This window comes from Lycorma delicatula, chromosome 5 (assembly GCF_047948215.1).
Source record: "Lycorma delicatula isolate Av1 chromosome 5, ASM4794821v1, whole genome shotgun sequence".
Classification (NCBI taxonomy): domain Eukaryota; kingdom Metazoa; phylum Arthropoda; class Insecta; order Hemiptera; family Fulgoridae; genus Lycorma; species Lycorma delicatula.
In genome coordinates, this window is record NC_134459.1 from 11,132,856 (window position 1) to 11,156,780 (window position 23,925).

The 23,925-nt window shown below is 29.1% G+C and overlaps 1 protein-coding gene and 2 non-coding genes across 3 annotated transcripts in view; 1 reads left to right on the forward strand and 2 right to left on the reverse strand.

Annotated features, from left to right (window-relative positions):
- The window catches only part of kn (EBF transcription factor knot), a 383,752-nt gene that overhangs the window by 236,070 nt on the left and 123,757 nt on the right, over positions 1–23,925 (reverse strand). The window contains exons 5-6 of the mRNA XM_075365598.1: positions 8,213–8,286; positions 3,014–3,082 (exon numbers count right to left, since the gene is read on the reverse strand). Coding sequence (XP_075221713.1) covers positions 3,014–3,082; positions 8,213–8,286 — 143 coding nt within the window. The remainder of the gene's footprint in view (positions 1–3,013; positions 3,083–8,212; positions 8,287–23,925) is intronic.
- Positions 13,152–13,272, reverse strand: TRNAL-CAA (transfer RNA leucine (anticodon CAA)). Its single transcript has 2 exons — positions 13,235–13,272; positions 13,152–13,197 (listed from the first exon to the last, which is right to left on the reverse strand). It is a non-coding gene; the product is annotated as a tRNA-Leu (tRNA).
- On the forward strand, positions 13,925–14,046 carry TRNAL-CAA (transfer RNA leucine (anticodon CAA)). The gene is made up of 2 exons: positions 13,925–13,962; positions 14,001–14,046. It is a non-coding gene; the product is annotated as a tRNA-Leu (tRNA).

The following is a 23,925-nucleotide window of genomic DNA, read 5'->3' on the forward strand; positions in this document are numbered from 1 at the left end:
AACATATTTTTATGATACATCTGAGAATATAACACGATTTAATTTATACAAGCCTCTAATCGAATTTTATGGTTACTCAAATACCTTTAGCCGCGTATCTATATGAAACGTAGCACATAAAAAAATAATTTAATACGACATTACAGTTTTTTTTTTTTTTTTTTTAAGACAAGAGAACAAGAACAAGAAAACCAGTAAGATGTAGAAGATTATAAGGTGGAAGTGCAGAAGAAACGGCAGTAAGTGAGAAAGAGGAAGAATGGAAGCAGAAGAGAAATAGAGAGCATCGGAATATTCAGAGGATATTGCACACAATTGACGACGATTCGAAATGCCATCCACACTCCCTCGGTCCCCGGGGGCGCCATCTTCCCCCTTATAGTAATTCTGCTATCACAAGTTATGTGAATGTGAGCACCGCTCCTTTCACATTATGTAGGTGGACTTCTTCGTACAGTACCATAGATATGTATATGTTACCCCCTCTTCTTCCTTTATATACGTGTGCACTTATTTGTGTGTGTGTGTGTGCGCGCTTGCGCGAGAGTGTGTGTGTGTAAAGATGAAGGGTAAAGGGAACGGAATCATGTGACTCACACGAAAAAACAACTGACATACGGATATCGTTCGATCCCTCCCTATTTTTCCATCATGCGACCTTTATTATGTACCATTATAGTCCGTGAAAAAAAGTTACTTACAGCAATAAGATAAAATCGAAAAGTGAACCGCTATTACATATAAAATTGCGTATTATCAATCAAATGTGAATATGTTGATAAAATATAGGTCTATTTTATTATATTGGAAATACTTTTGAATTATCCGGTATGTTTTTTAAAAGACTTACAAAAAGAGAAGAAATACTTAAAACAATCGCTTTGTATTTCTTTACGTTCCTTTTTACGTACGCATTAACCTTAATCTTCACCAAATCGACCGGTATATTTGAATAGTAGAAGATAATCTACTGTTTTTAGTAACAAAGTCTTATTCAGAAAGGAGTGACACAAAGATTGCAGCCTTCTCGTCGCTTTTTAACTTGCACTAGAAGAAGATAAAGAAATTGAATGAAAAATTTGAGAGTGGAATGATTATCCGAGCAGAAAAAATTAACAGGTATTAACCTATTTGTTTTTTTTCAGTCTGTATTAACTCACTGATGGCATTGTTTTTGTGATAGAAACCAAAGAAAAATCAGAAGATATACTGTAAGCTAGTGAAGAAGTTCAGTCTAAAATTAAATAAGAGTTAAATAAAGAAAATAAAACGTGACTGAAAGGAAAAATTAAGCATGTACTATGTAGCCAAGGTCACAAAAAGAAACGGGAAAACTTGTTATTTAGTGAAATTGCAAAAACGGATGAAGTAATGCGGACGTAGTAAACAGATTGAAATTAAAAAGAGATTTTATGTATTAAAGAATCTGATAGTGTTAAATGTAAATCAAAATATTTGAAAAACAAAATATTTAAAATATTTATGTAGTAAGATTTAAACTTAATAATATCTGAGTAATAATTTATTTTTATTTTAAAATTATAATGTCTAAAAACATGTGAAGCCCATTTAAAATTTCTTTAAAAACGCTAATTTTTAAATAAAGATGAAAGTAACTGTTCTGTATCCACCGGGTTGGTCTAGTGGTGAACGCGTCTTCCCATATCGGTTGATTTGGAAGTCTAGAGTTCCAGCGTTCAAGTCCTAGTAAAGTCAGTTATTTTTATACGGATTTGAATACTAGATCGTGGATACCGGTATTCTTTGGTGGTGGTTGGGTTTTCAATTAACCACACATATCAGGAACGGTCGAACTGAGAATGTACAAGACTACACTTCATTTACACTCATACATATCATCCTCATTTATCCTCTGAAGTATTATCTGAAAGGTAATTACCGGAGGTTAAACAGGAAAAAGAAAAAGAAGGGTCCAATAGCATAACGAAAAAGTAATAATAAATATGACAATATTATCCATTTTTTACATAAAGAAATAATCTGAAACAGGAAAAAAATGAACAAAAACGTCTTATGAAATCCTTTGAAAGAGTTTTCCATTGGTTAATAATTTTAAGTTCTTAATACAGGTTTCTTTTTAAATAATTACGTAAGAGTGTCCTATCTTGTTTAGCTAGACATCGCATTATCAATATTAGGAAGATTCTATTGAAGCTGATATAAGTTATATAACTAGAAATAATCAATGTTTTTTTCTTTAAAAAATTATTTAAAATATCACACACACACACACACACACACACACACACACACACACACACACACACACACACACAAACGCTCGTATGTAGTATTACTACTAATAATAAAAAAATACAACTAATAGCGATAATACTTTTATTGTTTATCTACATTTTTTTCATGGACTCATCCATGAAATTCATATATATTTAACAAATTTTAAATACTGGAATTTTAAAATTCCAGTAAAAATATTCGACTTCTAACAGCCTCCCGATAAAAATATTATACTATATAAAATTGTAATCTATACAAAAACTATATAAAAATCCATTATGTATAAATAAAATGTTACAAAAACAGATTATTGTAACGTAATGAAATCAGTTTACGAAAAAACTGGTTTCATTATAAAATCCATATGACCATTAACTGGTGACGTACTTTGTGAAACAAATAATAAGTTGCGCATTGTGAAATATAAAATAAACAAACTGACATATTAAGATTAATTTTGAAATCAAATAAATATTTTTTGGAAGTTTAAGAATATTTTACCATTTATCTTTTTTTAGTTAAAAGACAATGAAATTCAGGTCATAGAACAGGTAAAAAAAAATTTTAATTTAACTGAACATAGTCTCTAAGAGTCACTACAAAAAAAAAATCTTTATATCATTAACAAATTAAACTTCCGTAATCTTATCGAAGACAAGCTATAACGTATGTAAATCAAAGTATATACTAACATATATGAAATAATATGTGTCATCCATGCATACAAATATGTGATACAACAATAAAAACTTACCTGTCAATAATAACCGGATCAGACGGTGTTTCGTTGCGGTTTCCGCAACTTTTTTTGTCACAACATCGACTGAAACAAAATAAACGAATTAATATTTTAGATTTAATTCAAAATATACAATATATTTACAGAATCATAAGTAATTATTTACATACGCTCGGAACGTGCACACGATTAATTTACTGAATCTGATACGTTGTATCATTACAATGCAATCATTATGAAAATAGTGATATTGAACGACGCGTTTAAAAATTGTAAGGGATTTTTGGCGTTGTAATTTTATCCATATATTCAAATTATTTTTTTGATAGACACTCTAAATTTGTGTGTGAGTGAGAGAGAGAGAGAGAGAGAGCGAGAGAGAGAGAGAGAGAGAGAGAGAGAGAGAGAGAGCGCGCGCGCGCGCGCGCGCGCGCGCGTGTGTGTGTGTGTGTGTGTGTGTGTGTGTTTACTGTTTATTTTAAAATTCGATTAAATCTAAAATAAAATTCATAAAAATAAGAGCAGAAGTAATATTTGATAGGTAGTTTTAAAATGTCCTAAATAGAACGTAGCATTAAAAATAAATTCCTGCTTATTATTCCTGAGTCAAGCTAAGATACTTTTATTTTTTTTTTGCATCAGCATAACAAGCTTATGCTAAGACAAGTCATATTTAACTTGTTAGTGACACTTTCTTTACGACCTCGAGAAGTGCTCTCTATATAATTCACATCGTTGCATTCAGTAAAAGTAGATCTGATGCGATTTGTACCTCAAAAATTTATCACGACATAATAAAGGATGGAACCGATGTTGCAGAGAAATAATCTAGCGTGTCTTATACTATCGTCAAACAGTACATTAAATACACCGTCGCTACTCATTAGGGAAGATATTTTTTCATTATAACTTAAAAATGAATCGTTTAACTTTTACAAAGATTTTATCACCGTTTCAAAAATAATACGTTACGTAGAAAAGTTTAATAATTAACCGACATTTTAAAACAACGTGTAATATTTTAGTGCGTAAAATATTTCTGTAAAACTGTAATAGAAGAGGAAAGTATAAAAAAGAGTTAAGCATTAAATAGTAAAAGGTGGGAACTAATCAAAAGAAAATAAAAATAAAAGTGACAGGGGCGTAAAATAAGAAAAAGATAAGATGAATTGAAGTAGAAGAAGTTTGTCATAAAATTAAGAGCTCTTAGCCGTCCGTAATGTACAGTAAGTACTGTACAGTGATGTTTAGTTTATAGTGATCATAATTTGTCTAAGGGTGAGATTGTGTACACTCGACTCGGGTGTACGGATGAAGACGAAGAGAGAGAAAATACAGAGGATAGAGGCGGCAGGGGACGTAAAAGTCCCATGGGAGTTGACTCCCGTCTTGAGGGAGTGGTTCCAGTAGGAGAGTTGCGCGCAAAGGGGAAGAATAGGACGGCTAGGAAGGAATAAGAGTTGGGTAACGGGGGAGGAAGTTGACTTGCAGTTCCTATTTTGAGAGGTATCGGTAAGAAGACGACACCCTTCGCAGCATTCCTATTGTTATTATCTACAGCGAAAATGCGTCCGTTGTTAAAGTGTTGTGCAGCGAAACAAAGTCTGCAAACCTTCTCCACTCTACTCTATTCTACTCTCTTTTCAACTCCATCCCAAATATAACCACCCTTTTAAAACCACCCACCACACCTACTTCGTCATCCCTCTATATATATATATATATATATATATATCACAACTGGCTTTAGAGGAGACACCATAGAAACACTTTAAATGATACCAATATAAAATTCGTCCGTATAAAATTTTATTGAGCAATACGGAAATAAAAACTTTCTGGTATATATCTCCCTTGACTACAGTTTAAAAATCATAAATTACGAATAAAATCGATTTAATATTGTTTTAATATTTAAATAGAAAGTTAATATAATTTTTGTATTTATGCTGTATATTTTTATGTTTGCGAATAGGTTCTGCATCAGTTTTATTAGCGCTTGTAATTAATTTTTAAAAAGACCATCGATTATTTGTTTTAAACACGAAAAGAAAACTTTTCTTAACATCAATAATAAACAAAATTATAAGAACGTTTGTTTCAACGTCGTTATGTTGCAGTTTATAAAGTATAAAACATCAAAAATCTAAGTTGAAAAAGTTTTAGTGTAATTAATATATTGAGGAGAATGTCTATATCATCTTACTTTCTTCTGTTTAGCCTCCGAAACCAATGTAAGGTATTAGTTCAATGGATATATGAGGATGATACGTATGAATGTGAAAGAATTATAATCTTGTACAGTCTCAGATCGACCATTCCTAAGATGTGTAGTCAATTGAAAACCGACCACCAAAAGAACACCGATATCCACGATCTAGTATCACCGGCATCTGTACCATCTGATTGACGGTAATGCAAAGAATAGATTGTATAAATATTTCATACGGTAATATCAACCAAAAAAAAAAATCAAATTGAATAACTTATCATTTTCAGCTGATCTGTAATAAATTTTTTTTACGGCTGTATTATAACGTTTAAATTATGCGGCTGGAACTGTGTCATAATGAGAATCATTGTAAAACAAGTTTTCATTATAATATAGATGTTCAACCGATCAAAAGCCTACTCTTTCCATCACTGATTAATCGGATGCGAGTATTCTTTAATGTATCAGCTGTTGATTTACTGTGTTGTTTAATGTATTTTTTTAAAAATAAAAAATAAATATTCCTAAAAAACAATGTATTCTATCATACATTTAAATCAGTAACTCTCATATTTTCTCAGCTGTAGAAAAAATACGGTATGTAACTCTACAATGGCCATTAATGCACTCTTGTGAAGTTTACGACACTGGCCAAGGATCGTTACTTCGAACTCGTGTATTAATGGTTATCATGCGTAGTGTATACTATTATTGCATTCTTCAGAATACCATTATAATTAGGGTGTACAAAATCTATTTTCTTATCGACTACTACTGATGTGCGAAATACGTATTTTTTCGTATTTCTAAACCGTTCAGCAAAATTACGAACTTTTGATTTTTAATGAAAGCAATTTGTGTTTCCTTTATAAGTACAAGGTATTTAACCGTATAAATCAAATGATTTTAATGTTTAATTAATATTATATTTGATTTAAGTAGCAGTTAACGAATTTTAAATCTGTTATTTGTATAAGTTATTACTTAAATACTACACAACGGTATAGATCTTAGTATAAAACCGATATTATTTTACGAATTATAATATATATATTGCGTAAAACAAAGAGAAATTATATAAAAGGTGTGCATAAGAAGCACTAAAACTAAAATAACTTTCAATAAAATCATCGTTACAGTCTTATAATAATAGAATACCAAAATTGTATAGAATTCATTTCCATTTCCAGTTTGTATATTTTCAACAAACTTCAAGCTTATGTGGAGGTTTTATTAAAAAAAAAATTATAGAACAATAAATATTAAACTACTATATTACTATATATATATTATATAGTATATTTACTCTATTATAATTGGCTATCAATTGACTGCAGTATAACAGTTTTAAAATAAACTTATAAAAAATCTGAGTAAAGAAGAGAAACAAAAAAATAAAATAAATAAAATAATCGGTGAAACTATTTCTTTTTTATATTTACGTGTATTTCAGACAATCAGTACTGTACTCAGAAAAATTATTGTTCATCATTAAATATTTTTATTTTTCCAAAATTGTACGTTGCAATCTGTTTAAGTAGTGAACAGTAAGCAATCCTCTCCATGGCCCAGTAAGATGAGAATGATATATGTAAATGAAGTATAGTCTTGTACAGTCAAAGGTTGACCGTTCCTGAGATACGCGGTTAATTGAATCCCAACCACCACTTCTCCTGGAAGAAGTGGAAGATGGGTGAGGGGTGTTAGCGTTACGGCAGGGAGGATAGCCCAGTTCAGGATGGATATGATGCTCCGGCGTCCCACCGCTCCGGATTAAATGATTGAGGACTCCTGAGGTCCTTAGGTAGGGAAAAGAAAGATCGAGACCCGGTCTGGAGTCCCGGTAGGGCTCCCGGATTAGAGGCAGACCCAGCCACTGGGGGTGTTGTCAGGAACGGCATAGACGGGTCTGGTATGGCCTCCCATGGGAGTAGAGGCAACTGGCACTCTCAAGGTCGTGTTATACGGGACGTGGATCGGACCTTGAGCAGAGGGGAGTTACAAAAAAAAAACCACCAAAGTACACCGCTATCCACTGTCTAGTAGTCAAATTTATAAAAAAGCAACAAAGGAACTAACAAAGCAAGTAGGATTGGAAACTCAGAACCTTCGACTTCGCAAATCAGCTGTTTAACAACTGATTTGCGACCACCACGAGTTAAGCACTAGACCATCCCGGAGGGCTGGTTATATGGAATGAAAAATGTAGAAAAGTTAAAACAAATTTCTGAATGGCACCCATTTGCATGTAAGACCGTAAAAATAAAGTCGTTAGTAACACACATTAAGTAACAGGAAAAGATTAAACAAAACAAAAAATTACTCGTAAATTTAGATTTTTTTGAAAACAAAATTGTTTTTATTATTAAAATGTAAATATATTTAATAAATTTTACCTAACAACTCAAGATTCTATTACAGACATGCTATAAAAACTAACTGTCATATGTTATAATCAAATAACGTCTTAATTGTTATTTAGGAGTTGGATTCTCACTTCCAGGAATTGGAGGTGAATTGCCTAGGATGTGTAGTCTCAATTATTTTTATTTTTTGAAGTATTTGTTAGTTCGTAGAATTTTTTTTTTTATTATACGTATGTTAAGATCATTGTTCAATGATTTGTTCGTAACGTCTTACAAGGTACTGATTTGACGTCTTAAATATTTAGACCGAAAACTCTTGAAGTATTTCAAGGTTAAATGAGGTGAGTTTCGCCAAAGTTATCTTTTATTACACTCTATATTAGAATCTTAATTACTAACATATTTTGTAAAACTAATAATCGACAATATTCTAAACGATATCAGATTTCAAATAACGATAAGAAAAGTAAGCTTACATTTCTTACATTTTATAGTAGAAATATTTAATAAATCATTTTTCTACGCTTAACTAAATTTTACAGCATAAAATATTTTTATTATTATTGAAGTTATTAATTGAAATCGTAAATAAATATAAGATTATAATATTAATATTAGTTAACTGTGTTTACAAACCTGCACATGACCTCATGAGTGAGCAAGACACGGCACATCTCCGGATTTTTATCTTGGCCCTCGTACATAATCGCCTGAAAGAAAATTAATACGTACATTAAATTTCTTTTTAACAAAATGAATTTGTTAAAATATATATATATATATATATATATATATATATAATGACAAATAGATGAAGAAAGAAGCATTTGGAAAAATATAGTTAAAAGAAGTGACAGACTTATAGGCCACACTCTAAGGCATCCTGGAATAGTCGCTTTAATATTGGAAGGACAGGTAGAAGGAAAAAATTGTGTAGGCAGGCCACGTTTGGAATATGTAAAACAAATTGTTAGGGATGTAGGATGTAGAGGGTATACTGAAATGAAACGACTAGGACTAGATAGGGAATCTTGGAGAGCTGCATCAAACCAGTCAAATGACTGAAGACAAAAAAAAAAATAATGTTACTAAATTGTAGTCTTAACTCTGCACACAGCAATGTAGTTATTACAGTATTATGAGATTCTCATTATTACATTACAAATAAAACTAATAATTTACTCATCCATCTGTTCGATGAATTTATTTTCAGGTTTTAAAGTTTTAGGTTACTTGATTATTTGAAGAAAGAATTAGATAAATTTTATATTTTTAACTGCATTACAGAAGAACAAGAGAACTGATATGAACTTAAGTCGAAGGATAAATTAACTTCAATTCTTACTAAACTCTAGTTCATTATGATACTTTCTTTTAAATAACTTTCATAGAAGAGGGCCACAAATTACATAGAAAAAACAATTAGTTTTCATGTTTATTTAATAAGGGTACGTGCGCAAACAAACTTTTAAAAAGTAAGAATAAAAATTCAGAAAATTTGTAGTGATACATGTAAAAAAAAAGTGTGGAAAATTCAAACGAGTAGGTAGTCTTTTTTTTCCAAATAATTTTCTTTAAAATTTTGCACGATTTACATGATAAATTTCAGCAAAATGCATCAAAGGAAACGTATGAAGGCCATAAATTTAAAAGGATTTCGTACGTTATATTTTTAACGCTAACTTATCCAATTACCATTTATCAGGTGTTATTATTAATAATATTGTTGATTTGTCATTTTTTTTGTATATTATTTCTTCCTTTTTCATTTATTTATATATTTTTCCACAGTTTCTTTTCATGATGATAGTTTAACAACTGATACTTCCATTTAGGTTTAAATTTTAAGTGAAATTTTTATGAAGGGTTTTTGAGTGTAATTATTTTTATAATTTATTTCAGTAACACCGTTTAACATACTTGCTTTAATTATAATTTATATATATTAATAAATCTTATGTAATAGAAAAAAAAAGTAAAATATATATATATATATATAGAGAGAGAGAGGGAGGCGTCTAAAGTATTATTACACACGATTTTTCTTTACTCAAAGCCTCAGTACCATAAAGTTGACATAACCAAAAGTGTATAGAGTATAAAGTTGTACGTTAGATACAAAAACGATAGTTCGTTCTCCGCTTGTATTGTAGATTTAACTTTAAAGTTTTAAACGCAGTTTGTAGTTCATAATTTCTAACTAAAAAGTAATGGAGTAACAATTCAATTAAACTATCATTCTTAATTAATTTGAGTGGCATACTATAAAATTGTATAGACTCGTTAATCTCACTATATTAGACAACAATTAATGATTTTATTATAATTTCATCAGAAAAAATAATTAACTTATATTTCTTTAGTTTTGATTAAATATGTACGTCTATTTATATTTCAATTTTATCCGAGTAGCGCCTCAATTTCAGGTTGGTCTTTTGTACAGCCATCGTATAGAAAAACTAGCTCAATAGTTACGCAGTACAAATTTTGTTTTAAGTCTGCATTATTAATAATGCAGACATCTTAAACAAACATTAAATTAGCTTAAATAAGCTAATTAATTAATCGATTAAAATATTAGCTTAAATAAGGATTGTTTTCATTAAAAAAAATGATATCTTAAAGTGTAGATTCGAAAGAAATTATTGATATGGAGTGTATCGCTTTATGGAGAAATGGAACATAGACTATAGTACAATCAGAAAGAAATATGGTGTTGAATATTAGTCGGGTTGACATAACTCAAAATGAAGAGGTCTTAAGAAACGAAGAAGATTGGTGAGCTGTGGAATTAAGATATCCTGGTTTGATTAATTCGGTGACAGAAGGATAAGTAAAGGAAAAACACTGTAGAGGTAGAAAACACATAAAAACAAGTAATTTTTTATTAGAATGTGGTATATATGTTGAACTAAAATTATTACCAAAGAATAGAAAGGAACCGATTATAGCATCAAACCAGTTTACTGACAATGACTAAAAAGAAAAAAATATAGAACAATGCCCTTATGTTAGTGTTATGTTATTTTAAAATTGAATAGTTAATGATATTGTTCGGTCTTAAAAAGTACAATTGAAGCGGACGTAACAAAATTATTATATTTGTTTGAGTCTAAATAAATTAAATGAATGTTTTTAAAAAAAAAAATTAAGTAACAGTGTAGCTCCTATGTATTACTATATAAGATAAAACAAATAATTACAACAAACTTATAACTACTAAACACTGTTTATTAGTAATTCTACATTAAATTTTTTTTTCGTTAAGCACATTATTGATAATAATTATTGCGTGTCGGATGAATTTCAATTAGAGTAATCAAATGTACATAGGTCAATAATATACCCTACACGTATCAATGACTGGTCATCAGTAACAATGTGCAATGAAATAACAGAGACGTGAGTTTACCGAATGCACGTGATCAACACGTGTGTGTGTTTGCTGTATACGAATGTACATAGGCACATAATACCTTGTCTTATATATATATATATCCAGTTTTAGCCTGCATTGTGTACCGGTTGCTAATGATAACATCAAATTGTATACAACGTTACACAACTTAATTGTATATATTTATATTTTTATGTATATTTTACAAGAATCTCAAACTTTTTTTCGAATTTAATGTAAAATGATTATAATTATTAACTGAAAAGTATTCTTATGGTATTATTATTTATTAATGTGTTTTTTTCGTTTAATTCCAGTTTCCCCTTATTTTTCTGGGATTAAGGTTTTGATATAAGAATTTCTACGCTCGGATCCCTTTCCTTATCCCGATCAATTAGAATGAACGAAAAGTTTGAATAATTCCAAGAAATCAAAATTCACCGCATTTATAACAAAATTTAATTAAATTTTCATCACTTTATAAATTGAAAAGGACCAATCAGGATATACAGAATATTTTAACCCTCAATACGGTTATAAAGGACAAATACGGTTTGCCCTTTGTTCAATTTTTTAATAAAAATATTTTTATTCAACTTTCCCCTGCAGTACATGCTGAATGCGGTGAATTTTATTTATCGCATCCAATGTTTGATAATAACATATATAATTATATATATATATATATATATATAAAACGTTAATTAGACGAGGTAAGACAGCGAAGCGAGTATAGGTTATGTGTTTGGTCTAAATTTAAACTTCCTTTTTTTTAAGAGGGTTTCTCATAATCTACTGCATTAGAGATTGGTATCGAGTGATTTTGTTTTTAATTTATAGTTATAGTTTCAACCCCCCCCCCCTCCACACCGCGAATAAGCGAATATTTCGGTCTTTCACCTACGTATTTGGTTGGTATGTCTCGACATTTACCTGTGAATTCTCTAATTTCGGTCTTTCACGGTAACATATATATTTATAAATGAACTTGTAAAGCTTTCTTTCTATATCTAAATTAATGAATTATTCAAAGTATTTTTTTTTAAATTTTTTAAATATCTAAATTGACAGATATAAATCATTTAAAAATTTAATTATCCATAATCATCTACACATAATTGTTGATAGTTTTTATCCATAATTATTGATGCACAATATCGTAATGGGTCTTTCTTCCTTTTCGGTTAATATAATCAACACCGAAAAAAAAAATGAGATTCCTGCTCAGATAAAGACAAAATTATAAAAAAAAACCACCGTTGTAAATGGTGAAAATCATTTTGAGAATACTATTACCATCTGATCAAAATTAAGATCATTACTATATACTCTAAATTAAAATTCATATCTGTAATTAAATCGTTATTATATTTAATCTCTTAAGGAAAACAAAATTATTTACCTCAAAGAAAGTGTTTTCTTATCACAAATAATTTATAAAATCGCAAAATTGTGAGGAAATATTTTATTTATTTAAACTTATTAATTATTTTTCTTGTAAATCTTTCATACATTTTTTGTTAACCTTTTTCTAAAACACAAAAACCACACGATGTCCTCATAAACGCAAATAGTAAAAATCCTCTGTATACTTTTCATCAAACGAACGGTTGATATTTTTTTACTTTAAAAAAGATAATAAAAGGAATAGCCCATAGTAATTTAAAGATAATAATTTATGATATTTTGCTTACGATGATCGGATTATGGAACGTAATTGACTTTAAAGTACATAAAGTTTTACTAACCTCTTATAGCTTCTATTTTTCTCAACAAAGTAATATTTCACTTACTTTGTATCTACAGCAAAAAAGGCGGTACTAGTGATTAAATTTAAGTATCTTTTATTTCAATATTTTGAAATTTTTTACAATTACGTATCAGAATAACTAATAGCTGGTTTTAATGTTTAAAATCAATAATAATGCCAATAATTAATGTTTAAGACTAGTGACACTTTTGAAAAAGGTGGGTGGATACAGCTAAAAAATTGTATTAGTATTCTTATTTTACGATAGTCTATTTGTGTATTTGTGCGCGCGTATATATATATATATATATATATATATATATATATATATGAAAATACATTTAATTAAAAAAAAAAAAATATGTTGAAAGTATTTTGTAAGTAGTAGATAAACCAAGCATTATAAAATTTTTTTATAAAAAAAATTTTGTCAGAAGTGGGATTCGAACCCACGCCCTCAGATGAGGACCAGAACGCTCTTACGTCAGGTTTGATCCCGACAAGGTTTTCCCTTGAGTCTGGCGCCTTAGACCGCTCGGCCATCCTGACATATGAATTTTTCAGTGAACGCTTTTGTCTTTAATATATTCATGTTTAGTGTAATATTATTTTGACAAAGGGGCATGTAGTGTGCACGTATGTTTTTAATTATTTACTTTTATAAAATATATTTTATTAATAGTGGATAGACAATAATATAATTTTCGACAAATAATTAAAGTTAAAATATTTGTATAATTTTGAACCTACTGTGATTTTACAATATTTTCAGTAGAATCGCTTCTGATTTATCCAAATTATTTCAAGTCAGTTGCGATTGAAGTGCCAGTAGTGCTAAAGATGATGTGAAATTATTTTTTAAGATCATATAGAAAAAAAAGCACATTTCTATTATTTAGTTTCAGTTACAATAAAAAATATTTTTATTAGAATGTATTAACCATTTTATGTTCATAATTAGAAAAAAAAATATTAGTAAATTAGTAACAACTATTCTGTACGCGCGCGCGCGCGTGTGTGTGTGTGTGTGTGTGTGTGTGTGCGCGCACGCGCATATGGATTTAGTATATTTATATACACAACTATGTTTGCGCTAATTTTAAAAATATACATTCACATACATACCTCTTTATCAAAAAGATATTTCATGTAGAACGTATATGCATTAAAGATAAACGCGTTCACGAAGTAGCAGTCGCATGTCAGGATGGCCGAGCGGTCTAAGGCGCCAGACTCAAGGGTAACCTTATCGGGCATTGCCTGGTACGTTGAGAGCGTTCTGGTCCTCATCTGAGGGCGTGGGTTCGAATCCCACTTCTGACAAATTTTTTTTTTTTTATTAAAATAATATTAATTTGTTTTTACAAAGTAAAATAGTTGTAAATAATGAAATATTGTTGATTAAATTACGCAATTGTATAAAACAAAATAATTATGAAAATTTTTAAATCAAATTTAAAAAGAAAGAATACAATATATTTCTGTTTTTATCTTATTTTATTTTTTAAAATCAACCCGGATGTTGCAGCTTCAGACTATTTATTACTATTATAATTTTTTATGTGTTTTCTCTAAAACAATCGGTTAAAAAAGTTAAGAAACTTTATGCATTTGATACTACACTATTGTGTATTCTATTATAAAAATTAATTGCTTTTCTTTTAAATTACAAATTCAACTAAATATGTTAATAATTTCATTACATTCCAAAAAAAAAAAAAATTAGAATCGGAATTGTATGTGAAATAGAAATCAGATTTTTTAATTTCACCTAATATAAATTTTGTTTTTATACGATTATCATGACTTTTTGTATTTTACACAGGTGCTTGTATTTTATTTAATATGAAATACAACTAAGTGTTAAAGTTCACTTTATTCATTTTTACGATATTACAATAAGTATATAATAAAGTATTCAGAGGATGAAAGTACTTTTCATTCGCATTCCATCCTTTTGCATTTAACGAACTGTTAAATCAGTAAAGAAGTTGAAACAGTAAGAAAAACGTACTTGAAAAATTCATACAAGGGTTTTTTAATTTTATTGCTGTGTGAAAACAATTCATACACTCTTAATAATAATTATTATTAAAGAAACGAAAAGAGAAAATCAGTGAAAAAGAACTACTGATTCGCTGTTAATAAAATTCAATACAGGAAGTCAAGAACAGCGGATTCCCTGTTAATATAATTTAATACAGGAAGTCTAGGAGTTGAAAACCGGATATTATAGTACATTTTCATGAATTTTCCCTCCAAAATCAATTATTATTGATTTTGGAAGCAAAATTTATTTAACTTTAATCAAGGACTTTTCTCGGAGTCTTTCATCAGTTTAGAAGTATGTCGTTTTTACTTTTTGTACGAGTGTCCAAAAAGGAGCGTAATTATTTAGGGTGTATGTATGTACGTATGTTCCACCGTAGCAATCAACACCAAAACCGATTTAAACGTATGATCCCGTGTGGGAATCCTTACGTTACCCGGAGAGTCACAGACTATATATATATATATATATATATATATGTGTGTGTGTGTGTGTATAAAAAATTAATGTATATTTGTCGCGTATGCGTTCCTATACCACTCATCTAATTGATGAAAGTTTGTTAAGTTGTGCGCATGTCTGCTGCAAAGGTTTCTGAATTAGTTTGGACCCGCTATGTGGCGCCGGTGTCGAAATATTTAGAAACAAACAATGAAATATATAAATAAACTTTCTTCTTCTTTGAGTATAAAAGCCAATTTTTATATGTGCGTCCGCTATAGACTAAAAAACTACTAGATCGATTTACGCGCGAGCAAAAAGTGAAACAGGGTATAAAGAAAAGGGAAATAAGGAAACAGAGAAAAGGGGAAATGAAAAAAAGGGAAAAAGGTAAATAGCGATAAGGGAAGAAGGGGAAATTAAAAAGGGAAAAGAGATAAAGTAAAAGGTTAAATTTTGTGAAGTTCCGTAATGTTTATAAATCTTTCAACATATATATTATATAAATTAAATGAATATATATATATATATATATATATATATATATATATATATATATATACACACACATGTACATACATTCTAATCTAGCAATAGCGAAGCATTGTATCTAAATAATAAGCATTGTATCTCTGCTAGTATCTAAATAATTTAAAAAATTATACTACATACAAATTTGTCGCCCGCACGCTCATTAATGATCCTATATTAGTAATTATTCTATATTAAAGAGCAGTTTTTTTTGGCAGTTGTATTTTTTAATATTTATCTCTTGTTTAAGTTGCAGATGTTAATAAATGATAATCAAAAGTTTGATTTATAATACTTTTTTTGTACTCAGGAATTTGTAGAAAACGTTATGTGTATTGAGAATAAAAATTTTAAACTGTATTGGTAGCAATTGTTCTTAATATAGTTTTTTTTCTTAGTTTTAAAATGGTATCGGTTTAGTTGACTCGAAGTTAATTTTTTTTTTTTTGTCTTTAGTCATTTGACTGGTTTGATGCAGCTCTCCAAGATTCCCTATCTAGTGCTAGTCGTTTCATTTCAGTATACCCTCTACATCCTACATCCCTACCAATTTGTTTTACATATTCCAAACGTGGCCTGCCTACACAATTTTTTCCTTCTACCTGTCCTTCCAATATTAAATCGACTATTCCAGGATGCCTTAGTATGTGGCCTATAAGTCTGTCTCTTCTTTTAACTATATTTTTCCAAATGCTTCTTTCGCCATCTATTTGTCGCAATACCTCTTCGTTTGTCACTTTATCCACCCGTCTGATTTTTAACATTCTCCTATAGCACCGCATTTCAAAAGATTCTAATCTTTTCTTCTCAGATACTCCGATTGTCCAAGTTTCACTTCCATATAAAGCGACACTCCAAACATATACTTTCTATACTTTTAAGTTTATTATCAGAGTATAACATAAATCTAGACATAAGAACACAGTTTCCATGTTATAAAGCAATTATGTTGCGGTATATTAAATTTATATTAGCGAGAAACGTAGAAAAAATGAAATTATTGTACGAACGAAAGTTAGTGACAACACGTTGAGCCCATTCTTAAGTTGTGAGTGTAGAGTTCAAGGATATTGTTTCTTTAAAAAGAAGGAATAATACTGATTTCCTTTAGAAACGTCATTTATGAATAGGAGGATACATGAAAAAGACAAGGAAATTTTCTTTTTTTAAGATAGTAGTCCAAAAACGTTGAAAACAAAAGGAATACGCTTTTAAACTTTATCGTTTAAATATTTTACTAAAAATTTTGAAATGCGAAACTAATTTTTTGATTTTAATATTTACGCGAAGACAGCTACTTTGCCAAAACTTTTAGCAAGTTAACGCATGTGTCACAGAAAACTTGAAGAAATTTAAGAATTTTTGGTTAATTTCGTAATAATAATTTTTTATTTATTCTACGAGATAAACATTATTTATGCATTTTAAACGAGTAAAGTAAATTGCAAATAAATGGTTCCCTTGAAAATTATTAGCCTATAGAGGAACAAAATTGAATGAAATTATAATTATTTTACAAGAACTGGCCCTATTGTTTGGTCAAATGCGACCTCAAGGAGAAATGAGAAAACAAGTCCTCTGTGTAATGTAACCGAGTAAATCTATTGTTATATTCTTCATTGTGTTTGCCCTGTACCTACAATTATTAAACAATGTTAACTACTTTTTAACAACATTCTGGAGTTATGGAGGTAGAAGAAAGATAAAGATAGTACAAGAGAAACGAATAGAGTAAATGTCTGCGACAAATACGGTGGAGCTAAAGCTTGATAAAAGCGGATGAGGGAAGGATTTAGGGGATGGCGATGCAGTAAGCATCGGTGTAGGGCAGAAATAATAGATTAGCGCGGTAGTAGCTGGCTGGAGTCGTACCAATATAGCGAGCGACCGAGCTCTACTAAGCAAGTAGCAGGTTCTGTCACATCGAAGAGTGAAGAATGGTTATAGTTCCCCCCTCGCTCCCTCTTCCTACCAGCATCCTTTCTCATACTCCCTTTCTATCTCTATCTAACATAGAACCTATCAAAGTTAATCCCCCACCGCTACCCCGCAACACCCTTATACAGCACCCTTCAGTGGGATTACCGAGCCGGTATCATTGTTTACTGTGATAGATTCTTGTTTAATTGAATATGTAATGTGCCGCCAAGGGGACCCTTTATCTATTTGATCCGATGGACGGTACGGATAATCGGAGACAGATGGAAAATTAAAGAAATACAAGTAAACATATGCAGTGAATATCGGAAAACAACAGTAAAGTAAACAGAACACAACTCCATTCCTATAAATAACAGAAATGACTTTTTTTTAATATACTCGGAAATAAATTTAATGTTTTTTGAACTTTATGAATACTTACCCCCTCCCCGCCATAAAAGACAATGAGTAACAAATACGATAATTCTCTTTATATATTTATACAGCCGATGAAATTTTTTTAAAACGAATTATTTTTTATTTAATGCAGGTTCCAAATAACTAACTCGTGCTTTGTAAAAGATTTTTTATTTTTTTTAAAAATATTGTAGTTAATTTTAGCGATTACAATACAAAGTTAGGTCTAAGTTTTATTTATGCGTTTATTTAATGTATATGCATGCTGCTATGAAAGACCGAAATTAGAAAATTACGATATTCTCCGGTGAATGTCGGCATATACCGAATACGTCGGTGAAAGACCGAAATATTTTCATATATTATTATACAGTCGAATCTTTACCGGTTTATGTAGACAAACACAGATAAGCTCTGGTGGGGATCGAAACGATAAGTAGAAATTAAAACAAAATAGCACCCGATACCAACCTCTAATATAAATAGATTACAAGAAACCCTCGTAAAAAAAGGAACTTTAAATTTATGGCAAACATAACCAACGCTCGCTAATCTCGTCTAATTAACGTTAAGTGTAAAAATTATTTATTTTATTCTCCAACATTGGAGGCGATTAATCGAATTCACCGTATTCAGCGTGCACTAATGGTGAAAGTTGAATAAAAATATTTTTTTTTTTTTTTTTAAACTGAACAAAAGAAAAACCATCTGACCACTTATTTGTATCGTTATCGTTCATAAATGCGGTTAACATATTCTGTATATCCTGATCGGCCCTTTCAATTAAGAAAGTGTTGAAAACATGATTAATAATTTTTTTTTATAAATACAGTGAATTTGATTAATAGCCTCCAATGTTTTAGAATAATACATCTAATTTGTATTTTTAACGTTAATTAGACGAGTTTGTTTCGCTTAAATATAAACTTCCTTTTTTACGAGGGTTTCTCGTAATCTATTTATCTTAGAGGTTGGTATCGGGTGGTATTTTTTTTTTAATTTCTTGTTATCGTTTCGATCCCCACCAGAGCTTATCTGTGTTTGTGGACATTCATCGGTGAACATACGAATAAACAAATATTTCGGTCTTTCGCCGACATATTTGGTATGTGTTGACATTCACCTGAGAATATCGACATTTTTCAGATATCGGTCTTTCACCGTACATTCTATATTAACCTTCTTATAAAACTGAAGCCATAAATGTATCATTATCTAATCTACAAATATATACAAAAATAAAATTAATTCTTAATGCAGCGTTTTTCGATTTTTTAACTATTTTTTAAGAAAGTGCACAAACTTCAATAATTCTTAGATTTGTAGACGATCTGTAGGTTTTTTAGCAGTACTGTAGGAGGAGTCCTGCAGTAAGATTTTTTCTATACAACTTAACCTTTAAAAATAATCTAGATGTCCCACAAACAATACTATGTTTTTCTAATCATCATTATTAAGATTATTACAACGAAGTGATATATCTAATGATGTCTGTCTTTCTGATATTTAAAATATAAACACATAAAACTTAACAAAATTAATTGCAAAAATTTATGTAATATTAATTTCTTAGATTTTATTCAACATAGAATCTTCGGATTGTTTTTTTTATATTTTTATTAAGGAAATAGTTCCATGATCTTTGCGTTTTTTTGCGATTTTTTTTTTATTTTCCGTTTCATATTTTAAACAGAAATAGAACTAATAATATTAAAAAAAAAACAGAACCTTTCTCAAATAACAAAAATAATCTTTTAAGACTTTTAACAAAATAATTAAAGGAAGTTTGATGGTTATTTGTTATTAATTTGGAGCTAAAATCAATAAAAATTGGTATTTTAGGTATAATGTTATAGTATGTTTTAAGTTTATTTTATAAACGTAGAAATAACATTATTGGTTAAGTGTCAATAACACCAGTTCTAATCATCGATGTGTAAATTAACAATTAATAACTTATATAAAATATACGTATTATTTTAATTTACTGTCTTTTATTGTTCAATAATTTACTATTTGTCATGATACTTTTAACGATTACATCTGTCTTTCCAAAAATTTTAGTAGGATATTCTCGATTTATTTTTTTATTACATAGAAAAATAAGGAAGACTTTTTTTTAATTGAACAATTCAAAAATTAAATGTTATAAATTTTTAATTAGATAAAAAGCCATAACAATATTTGATTTCTTTTTAGTAAGAAAACTATCTTACAAAGTTTAGAAATATCTCATTAACATAACGTACAGAGGAATAAACTAGCCCTACATTTTAATATAATTTGTATTTAAACGTAAGATTTATATTTTCCTGTTTTATTATTAACGATGTCTATGGAAAAAAATAACGGTGAAAACATATTTTATCAGAATCCAGCGGTTAAAAACAAGAAAATTTCATAAATAAAGACAAAAGAGTTTTCCATTTAACCTCAATATTACTATTTATTTAACATAAAAAAAAATAATTAAAAAAATAGTTAATAAATAATTTTGATGAACGGAGCTACTCGAGTAACAATTTTAATAGACATTAGCATCGCACAACAATCACACTCAGATTAATGTAATACTTTTCTTTTAAAAAGTCCTTTATTTAAAAAATACCTTCCTTTAAAATATATTTTAACCTTCAATATGGTCTTTATATAACCTTTATTTAAGTTATTAACGATATATAATTATAAATATATGCTATTTCACAAATATTAAAAAAACTATGTTAAATACTTTAGAGACTTACTTAAAAGTAATTTATGTACACGGTATTAAAAATATCAGAAGGTTTACTAATGAAGTGAAATGTAAAAAACAAAACTAATTCAATTTAAATTACTTATAAAAACAACAAATTAAATAAATTTGTGAAAACTTTTATTCTCGTAATTAATATAAATATATAATTTTTTGTGATATCATCTAATCTGTATTATTTATATAATACGGTAACATCAATTTGTTTTTAACAAACTATCAAATCTATGAAGAATTTTCATTTTCAGAAATATGTGATCGTTTACTTTTACGTTAAAAAATTATCTGAATGGAAAAGAGTAAACTTGGAGTAGAATATATATACATATATATAATTCACACGCATCAATAAGCTTATTGAACTTGTTGTAACAATAAATATAATGTAAGAGTTACAATTCTTTCGTGTTTTTATTGTATTGTAAAATTGGTTTTTCTTATTACTTTCAAAACGGTCCCGATGCAATATTTCAAAAAAAAATATTGACAAATATGTCTTGTTTGAAATAAACGATGACTCTAAGTTTTCTGTATTGTATATATAAAATATTTGAGTCACTGTGTATTATAGTAGTCTCAAAGGCGCATTGGAACGATGTTCTTTGCATGAAAAGGGAAGCGAAACGAAATGGGGGCGTCGAATAAGAGGGAAATTGGTACTATTGTAATACAAGTCGTTCGATATGCCACAAATCCGAAGGAGATGAACCTCCGACATCCATTCGAAGGATGACCGACCGGAGATGCCGCCTCTTCTTCTTCTTGTTCTTCTTTTTGAAGTGACCATCCCGTGGGATCAAACCAAAGAAAATCGAACCGACTTGCACGACGACACAAAAATAGTCTAATACAATTCTCTCCCTCTGGTACTTCCCCGTATACATCCGCCCGCCACCATCTCCCTTTCTATCCGTCCTTCTTTTTCCTCCTTCGTCTCCGGGGATTTCCTATAGTATACACAAACAAAATCCTGCGGGGTCCACAGGACCCCTTACTTATTCCCTGGGGAATACTCACTCTTAATGCTAGCGTAATTATAATCATCTATACAACATACAGCATATGCGATTAAATATTAATTATAATTTCGCATGCGTTAAAATATTCCCTACAAAACGAAAGTTATATTCAATATATATATATATATATATATATATATATGTATACGACTATACTGATCGATCGCTGGATACATAAATTAGAATACTGCACGTAATTAAAATGTACAGTAGAATATTTTGTAACTAATATAGTCTGATTATATTATAAAAAATGTTTATTATCAGTTAGAAATAATCTCTTGGAAGAATAGGATACTATGATTTCCGTGTACGTTTAAGTTAACTTTTTATAACGTTTATTTAAAAAATTTAATTTACAAGAAAAATAAAGTAAACTTTAAAAAAATAGGCAATCTATAACTGGAATGTTCATATTACTAATCCCAAAAAGCAATTACGTGTTTATATAAATAAATTTTATTATTTAAAAAAATATTGCCATGTTAAAGTTCTGAAATCGCTGAATTATGCTTTTGTAGAATCATGAATAAGTACGGAGTGATATGTAATGGTGGAGCTTACTACAGTGTTTTTAGAGTTTATATTGCTCAGAAACATGTAGTAATAATAATATTGGGTAAAAGTAGACGACATGAATTCTTCCCATTATTCAGAGGCCTTAAGATCTTGTCACTGCGTCATACGTATTTCTATACAATACTAATGAAGGCTGTAAACAGCCTTCCTAACCAAAGTACCAAGGATAGGATCCTTGGTACTTTGGTTAGGAAGCCTTTGCGGGAAGCGGATAGAGTAGTCCCTCCTAGGCCAAGCATTGAACTATTTAAACGTTTTTATTCATACTTAGGCCCAAAAATATTTAATCGCTTACCAAGGGAATTTAAATCCATAGAAGACTCTAAAAGGTTTTCGTTATCGTTTTATGACTGATCAATTGAAGATATAGAGATTATTTTTTAATTGATTGCCCTGCGATTCTGGGTGGAATCGACGACTCTAAAAGTTTCATATTTTTATTTATTCTTATTTTTATTATCGTTATTTTTCTTTCAATTTTATGTAGGATTAATTTCATTTTCAATTTTATCACTGTATGCTTGTATTGTATTTACGGTTCTGATTTATTTAATCTGTATGTATGCATATATAATCTTGTCACTAGCTGAAATTTTAGTACTGCAAGACTTATGTAATTATATTTTAAGTCCACTTGGAAATCCACACACTTCAATAAACGGTTATTTTATTATTTTCCTCATTGAAAAATAATGGATGGTCACCTCCAATACAGTTATTACTATAGGGGGAATCTAGTTCTAGAAGATTATGTAATAACTGTTTACTTTTTAATAATTTTACTTCTATTTTATATTGTTTGGTTGTATGTCTACTAATATTATGTATTAAGAATTTATAACTGTAAATAATTTTATTTTCATTTGTAATCTGTTTATTTTGTGGAATAAAGATTATTATTATTAATTATCAACAAAAGTTTATAAACTAAAAAATAACACTCTTCCTATTTATTTTTAAAGTCCATCTTCTAAAACTTGGTATTTAAATAATAAATAAAAAAAAAAAACAACTGCCAACAATTTTTAAACCTTTATATGATATCGAATTAAAAAATTTGGAATTTAAAAACCAATTGAAAGAGTACATATATTGTTTCCGTGATGTTTGACAATGAAAATAATTTAAAAATAACTAATATTATAAATGGAAAATCCAAGGGTATTAAAGGCAGGACACAGCTTCAAAGATAGGATGATAGTTGAATCAGATAGATGAAAGATAGTTGAATTCGTTTTATAATAACTGAGATCTAACGTTTTATCAGTTATCTTATAGACAAAATCCCACTGACTACATCTGTATAATAATTTACATATGCTCAAAAAAGGACTATGTTTTACCACACATAGAAACATAAAATACATAACATACAAAAAAATTACATTCTATACAAAAAATAAATATAAAAAATCATTTGTTGGACCCTAGAATAAGAACATCACTGAAGACGGCATGAAAAACTACTGATAACTTTATATTTATTAATA